Consider the following 7,590-nt stretch of genomic DNA (forward strand, 5'->3'; position numbering starts at 1 on the left):
GTCAGCAGACTACTGCAATTTTATCCCTCTAATTTTCAAAAATTGCGCATGAAATTTTTCATGGAACAGTTACGTAGAGGGTTCTGTAGTTAGTTTTTTGGGAAAATATATTTCTATTTGAAATATAGATACTTGCATTTCTATCTCTTTCCCTACATTTTGATTTAAATACCTGAGGTCCTCAGAGCAGTATGGGTGAGAAAAACATAATCCAGGTAACAATGAAACCTATTACATTGGTTTTATTATCTACTACTTCACTATTGCCTGAAGCACACTGTCTATTTATTACCTTAAGTCTGCTTGAATTTCTTATCAGCTAACTCTGAGTCTTGAACAGTTTAATGCATCGGAAATAGAGAGACAGAGAAGGATGGTTATCAGTTATCTTTATTTTCTCAGAACCATTCTGCTCTTTCAGCAACATGCTAAGCCATCATGCTTAAGGCAAGAAAAATTAAAAAACATTTTAGCATTTGGTAGATACACTTCAGTTTGGGGAGCCAGACTGCTGTATAGCTAGTAAAAGTATAGCTATTTCTACTATTGAATGAATTGTGAAATTTCATTCATTTACAACTTTAGAACTTGGAAAATACTCCAGAGATTGTCCTCTATAATTTGTTCTAGTAATGAATTTTATATACACGGACTCATTAACCAAGAAGTATTTGGTAGGATTTCCTAGAGCAATAAACTACAGAGCTTCAAGTGGATAAGCCATTAAGAAGAGGAAAACATTTAAAAACAAAAATATTTTGCAGATAACTGTTAATTCTGTTTTCATCAATGCCCAAATGGATCATTTCCTATGAGTTTTCAAACTCTTCAAAATTAAACTTAAGCTTAACTTATTTCTGTTTATGACATTATAAGAAAAATCATGGGTGCTTTCCAATCCACAAGCACAATGCTCACACACCTTCCCACCCATGGAGTCCAATCTCTCACTGATTCCAGGGCACTAACAGAGCAACTCATCTTAACTCGTTCCTCCGTGAGAGTCGTGTCTATGCAGCAAAGCTTAGCAAAACAAAAAAAAATTTTATATATATATATATATTTTTTAAATCCATATAGCAGTCTTGTTACTTAAAATCATAAAATGAAACACTACAAAAAATGCTCAAGGTTATAATCAGTCTAAACTAAAAGAGAATCCAGCTAAAGCAGCAATCAATTTTGTTTCCAAACAGAACACTATTATGACATATTCCAATCTCTCTCTAACCAACAGTAGCTGTGATCCCACATTAACACGACCATTTGATGCAGAACAGTTTGCCAGTGAAATCTTCATAAAAGAATAGGCAAATTGGTACCCAAAGATGTCAGATTAACAACTATTTTTAAAAATCAATAGCTCTTTTTTCTACATTTCTTAATAAAAATGTTTACCCCATATCTAATAAGCCAGTAATGGTTAATTTTATCCCTAAAACTCTAGATTTTCACCACTATTTTACTTTTTTTCAATGTGTAGAAAAAAAGCAATATGGATTGATCTTGTATTCCAATGCTATTTCTTGTTAATTCCTTCTCCTCTCTACCTCTTCAAATCTTATCCACGTCTCAAAGAAAGATCCAAAATCTTCCTTTTTGACTCTTCATTTCCTCAAAGGACTTACCCTTCATGAACATCTCTAATATTTAGTTGTAACACTCGGATATATGATCTCCTGCAGATGGCATTGATCCATTATGTTAATAATGACAATCTGAATAAATTGTAAGTTTCTTAACATTCATATCTTACCATCTTGTTTAAGCTTCTACTCTCTTCACCAAAGGTTCACCATACTACTAGGGACATAGCAAGCATTGGTTTATAAATCTACAAATACTCATTCCTATTCTCAATTCTGCTTTCTTTCCCCAAGCCTATGAGATCACAGTGAGAGTGGCCACTAGAAAAAGTAACACTTTTTTTACACTACTGATGTTCAAAGACAGGATAAATGCATCCAAAACTAATCTTGTGAGCTCACTGAGACCAGAAACTACAACTTACTCATCTTGGTAGCAATAAAAAGATAATATAGTACTTGGCAGATAGTAGGTGCTAAATAAATATGTCAAATTATACTTAGGGTTTTTCCATTATAGTATGGAAGACCAAAAGATCCATATTATTTCTGAAAAGTCGAAAGATATGTAAGGTTTTACTAAATTCTGAGGACAGAATAAAACTGTCCTTAGACTTTCTAGAAATCCTGTCCCTCTTCTTCCAATATATAATCTAATTATAAATGATTAAACAATAACTAAATAATCATAAAAGACACCTCTAATAATAATAGAATTTTGTTACTAATTATTAAAGTGTTTCAAGCAACTACTGATTTGCTCGATTCTACCCCACAACCTGAATTTTCTGATGACTAAAGTCCAGAACATGTCTAAAAAAAAGGGCAATTTCAAAATAACTTCAAACAAAAGTCCAATATTGCTGGCACAGAGCTTATGCAAAAGTAAAGAACAGAATATTCAAGAAAGAATACTGCATTTTAGTTAGAATGAAAAAAGCAGAAAAGAAAAACAAATACCATATGGTGTCTTATATAGTAATCTAATAATAATCACTTTTTGATTTCTAATTTCTGTTCCAAGTGAATAACAGCTCTCTGCTAATTTATATCAAAATATATTATGGCCTAAAAGCACAGCATTGCAAATAAAGAAATTAGATTTTAAACATAACAGTTTATATTTAACATATACCAATGATAAATTGCCAGAATATTGAATGTAATATATGATGAATTAATAGCGATATTTATATTTATAAAGTATAGGCATAGAGACCAACAAGGTTTGTAATTTTCAAAGTTTTCAATTACTCCTTCACTCAAAACTACATTAAAGACATGTTCAGTCACATGTACAGTATTATCTTAAAAAGATAAATGCTGGACAACTGCAAGATGTCATAGGTTAAACATGCCCTATAAATATTTTGTTCTCAAAATAGCTATCATTCATAGCATATAAATGGCTAATATTTGGAGATTCAGCCATAGTATATCCAGCTCCATATGCAAACCTAGAATGATGCTATCTTCACAAAAATAACTAACAATCAAATCACATCATTTATCATTCATAAATTTCACTCTCAGGGTGAGAGTTTTACCCAAACAGGCCCTGACAGCCAATCAAAGCTTCCAAAGCATCTAGTCAAAATTTTCTCTCTAGATCTGTCTAGAAGACAGATCCTTTCATTTAGTGGTTGTACACTGTTTATGCTTTCCTATTCCTTTTATAAACCACCTGTTTGGGTTTTTTTTCCTTAAAAATTCTCAAGTAAATAAAGACACAGAAAGAGTGAAAGGGAGAGAGATCCACAGACTCCCTGATTTACTTCTTTGTAATTCTAATGAAGAGCCACAGGGAGGTTAAAAGTTTCTCTAGAGATCTACTTGGTCTCCAAAAGTCTACAGAATAAGGATGCAAAGCAGAACCAGGATCATATGTAGTTTCTTGTCATTTATTTGTCTAAAATAGGGAGCGGAGTGACACATCATAAGGATGTATGTGCCCACAGATGCTGAGTTTTCATTGACTACCTTTCTCTTAATCTCAGCCTCCTCTTTAACACAATCTATACGTTACTGTACTGATGCAGGTTTCCCACACCCCCCACCTTAGAAACCTCAACAACTACAAAGCACAATTCTGCCAAAAGGAACATGCCCAAATTTGTTCATTTTTTAAAACGCCATAATGTTTCAGAGGAAAACACAGCCTGCCAAGGATGTCAAATAAAAGGATAACAAAGAAACGAACAGCATCTTTAGAGTTGAATTTCAATGCACAACTTCACCATCTGTCAACCAGTTGTGAAGCAATGATCCTAGAGAAAGCCTGCAAACACCAACAAGTTTTATCCTCACATCGATCATTTATATTAATCCCACTCTCAGGACCTCAGTAGTAATTACGTTCTGTCTGTGGAGCAACCTACAGAAATGACATTTGCCATTGGCAAACCGAACCCTGGCAATGAATGGGCCATTTTAACAGATTTGCATTTGGTAACAAATGCGGAGTTTAGTTCGTTCATAGAGGTAACGAACCGGGAAGAGGGTGGAGAAAGAGGAGGGCACTCTTTCTTCACTTTTGGACTGGAAATTGGGAAAAGGAGGTTAATCTCCAGAGGACAGACATCCAAACAACCCTCAATCTCCTCCCTCTTGGCCTCAGAAACAGGATTACAATTTTGGATCTAGACCACGCCCCACCCCTTCCCCTCCCGCCGCGGCCACCACCACCTTCGAAGTTACAGTCTTAGCTCTCCGGCAACTGCGGGTGTGGACTGCCTGACCGAGAACCGCACCAGGAGCCCATTCGAGAGTGGAACAGCCGGCTCGGACTCTGCCACCAGCTCCGCGACGCCACCAGCTGCCAGTCGGGCTCACGGGAGCCCCCCTCCTCCCAACCTGGCCCTCTCCCCCGCCTGAAGCGGCAGCCTGAGTTACGCAGCCTCAGCCGTGACACTGCCTCAGCGTCTTTTCTATCCGGATCATGGATCACGGATCACAGGCGGGGGGTGCAGAAGTGGAACGGGGAGCGGGGGAGCCGGAGCTGGAAAGAACCAAAACAGTCCCGGTTCCCAAGAGCCAGGACTCAAGTGGCAAGACCCTGGCTGGTGCATGGACACCACACACACACACACACACACACACACACACACACACACCCCGACGCGCCCTGCTCCCCAGGTTCAATGCCAAGTGGTGACAAGATGGGAGTAAGGAAGGAGGTAGGGTGACGGGAAGGCCCAGAGTTACTGGGAGCGACGTTCAGAAGAGAGCAGGGGATGCTTCAGGAACTGAGAAAGTGAGAAAGTCCCAGACCCCTCGACATCCCCAAGTCTGAGCTCTCTGCTACCAGCCAGGTCGCCTTCCTTCCAGCGGGGCTCGGGAGACCGGGAGAGGAGCCGGAGCTGAGCTCCCCCAGGCTGCCCTCCCAGGCCTGGCCCAGGGCCCGGAACCCGGCCCCTCTTTTGCCCTGGCTTGGAGAGGCTGCCAGGCAAGGAGCGACTTGCCAAAGGACTCTAGGGGACTAAGAGGGCAGGAGAGGAGCATCTTGCACGCTCCGGCCGGCTGGGATGTTCATTTCTTCCTCTATCGACACACCCCCAGTTAACCCCCTCCTCCTCCATTACACACACACATACAGCGACACGCGCGCGTTCACCCCTCCCACCATCCCAGGTCCATCGATTAAAACACTAGTTGATTTCTTCCTGATTAAAAAAAACAAAGTGCAACAACTCTTCTCAGAAGTAGCCAGAGCAAAGAAAGTCCATCTGCAGGCGTCTTTCTATAGTTTCCTGGGAGTTAAGAAATCTGGCGGTCCCCAGTTAAAACAGGACCCGGAATCCCGAGGGAGCAAAAGGCGACGAACTCCTTCCCCACCCGTGCGCCTCTCACCTCCTTAAGTTCCTTAGCCACGTCCTTCAGGTCGCCCAGGACTAATTCCAGATCCTCCACGATGATCTTGATCTGTTCCTTCACCTTGGTTTTGGAGGCTGCCGGCGGTCCCTCGGCAGGAGAGGACGAGAAGGGGGTCCCCTTGGACTTGGCTGACATTCTTTGGGGGCAAGCGAGGCAGGTCAGCACAGGCGGGCGAGCGGAGGCTGCTGCGCGCCCCCGTCCCTGGCGCTGCTACGGCCACTCCCGCCCCGAGGCCGCCACATCTTGGATGCTCCCCGGGCAGCTGAGGGTGGCTGCGCTCGGCGCTCGGCCGAGCGGCCGCACTGTGGTGCTGCCATCAACTCCCCGAGACGCGGCGCTCAGCGCGGGGCTGCAGACGCGCCAGCAGCGCGCCTGCGCCTCCTGCCGCCGCCGCCCGCCGCTCTCGCGCACACACGCGCTCGCTCCCCGGCCGCGCTGCCCGGGGCTGTCCGCTGCGGTCCCGCGCGCAGCCTCCGGGACGCCTCCCGCAACACCTGGGCCTCAGGGAGCGGCGAGGCAAGTTCGTGTCCCCTCGTCTTAATCCTGAAATGCCCTCATCGCCGCAGCCTATTGTATGTCTTCTCACAGCTAGCCTGTGTTCCTTCGGCTTCACCCCCTAGCAGAGACCTGGATCCACACCGCGCTTTCTGATTAATTTAGAAAGAACCACAATAGGATCAGGAGTTGGATTTAGGGTCCGTAAAGCGACCCTTAATGTTTATTCAGGACCAAAGTATGTCCGGAAGGCCTGCAGTCATTCTCCTAGCGACCTGCGAGTCAAATAGAGGTGTTCGTACTTCTGCAGGAAAAAAAGAGAGAGAATTGCATAAATAGCAACCCTTCGCCCCCTGGAATCGTGATAGTCAACCAGAATTCTTGAAGATAGCCTATCCCTACTGATTCCCGCAAAGCTAAGAGCGGATTTATTAACTTGAAGTCCCCACACTAAAAATCCCCTGGGAGATTGTCTGAGTCATCTTGGCTGTACTTATCTGGAACAGCTCCCTCCCCCCGCCCGTTCCTTTTTCTAGCTGTCCTTCCTCTTTTCGTGACCTATGCTGATGTATGATTTGGACAGAGGTGGGGAAGTACCCTGTCTGGATCTCCTCTTGAGGGAGCTGAGTAAGAGTTTGCCGCCAACTTTTTTCTTTTTCTTTTTTTCCCCTCCGTTTCAAGCCTTTTGCTACTAAATAAATAGGAAATAACTTTCTGACTATTCTATCAAAAGGACCCAGCGAGGGGAGTTAATAGGAAGCCTTCTGTTTCATTCTCAGTAGGTGGCTACCATTCTCATTAGCTAAAGTTTTAATTTCCTTAGTAGCAAACCCATGGGCTATTAGCTACTGGCCTGGCCTGCTGGCTCTACTTTATTTTCTTCAGCACACACTGCTCCAAAACATTATTTTAACAGGCTTCCCATTTTGGTCATGCCTTAGCAGGGCTCTCTGTTTCCTGCTCTCACACCCCAGGTTGCTCCAACATGCATACATACGTATATACATACATGAAGACAATCTTGGCAGCTCTCCTCTTCCCAGTTCCTTAAGCTCCTCATATTCGCTCTATTCATTCCGAAAAATTCGTCTTGACAAAATCTTTGGAAGTCGTCTTTGAAATATAGAAGACAGAGACAGTAGAAGAAAAAACAAAACTTTAGAAATGATGTCAAAAGAATAGCAGCCTTGAAAAATCAGAGGAAGAAGAACCGTGGAAAGCAGAAGCTGCCAGAAGAAAATTAAATAAGGAAAGAATAAGAGAACCAGTGTGCACTAAACAAATTGGCGAGGAGAAAAGAGAAGAAATGATTAGAAGTGTTAAGTAAGTAATATACGTGAGTTCTCTAAAGGTAGGAAGAATAGTTTTTTGGGTTTTTTTTTTTAAGTTCTTTTATCTCTGCAGGTTCTTCTTTATTTCATAAAGATGTAACAGTAAAAATAATTTTATCAGGCTTATAAACTCCACCACTGGAAATTCCTAATCTTTAATGATAGTCTTATTTCATATCTGAAGAAAGATGAATGGTATGAAATGGTAGGAGATAATGTGAAAAAAAAGAGAAGGTGCTGGCCTCTATATTTGAATTTTTGACTCTCAATAATAGGCAAGTGAATAGAGAAGCCCCCAAAAGTCA

At 42.2% G+C, this 7,590-nt stretch overlaps 1 protein-coding gene across 2 annotated transcripts in view; it reads right to left on the reverse strand.

Moving 5' to 3' along the window:
• The window catches only part of PRR16 (proline rich 16), a 286,915-nt gene extending 280,884 nt beyond the window's left edge, over positions 1–6,031 (reverse strand). For both annotated transcript variants that reach the window (XR_006889421.1, XM_046667231.1), the window contains exon 1: positions 5,436–6,031. Coding sequence is in view for 1 of the 2 variants with exons in the window: in XM_046667231.1 (XP_046523187.1) it covers positions 5,436–5,594 (159 nt within the window). In the remaining variant the exon portion in view is untranslated. The remainder of the gene's footprint in view (positions 1–5,435) is intronic.
• Positions 6,032–7,590: the final 1,559 nt, after the last annotated feature.

This window comes from Equus quagga, chromosome 7, assembly GCF_021613505.1.
Source record: "Equus quagga isolate Etosha38 chromosome 7, UCLA_HA_Equagga_1.0, whole genome shotgun sequence".
In the NCBI taxonomy this organism is placed as follows: Eukaryota; Metazoa; Chordata; class Mammalia; order Perissodactyla; family Equidae; genus Equus; species Equus quagga.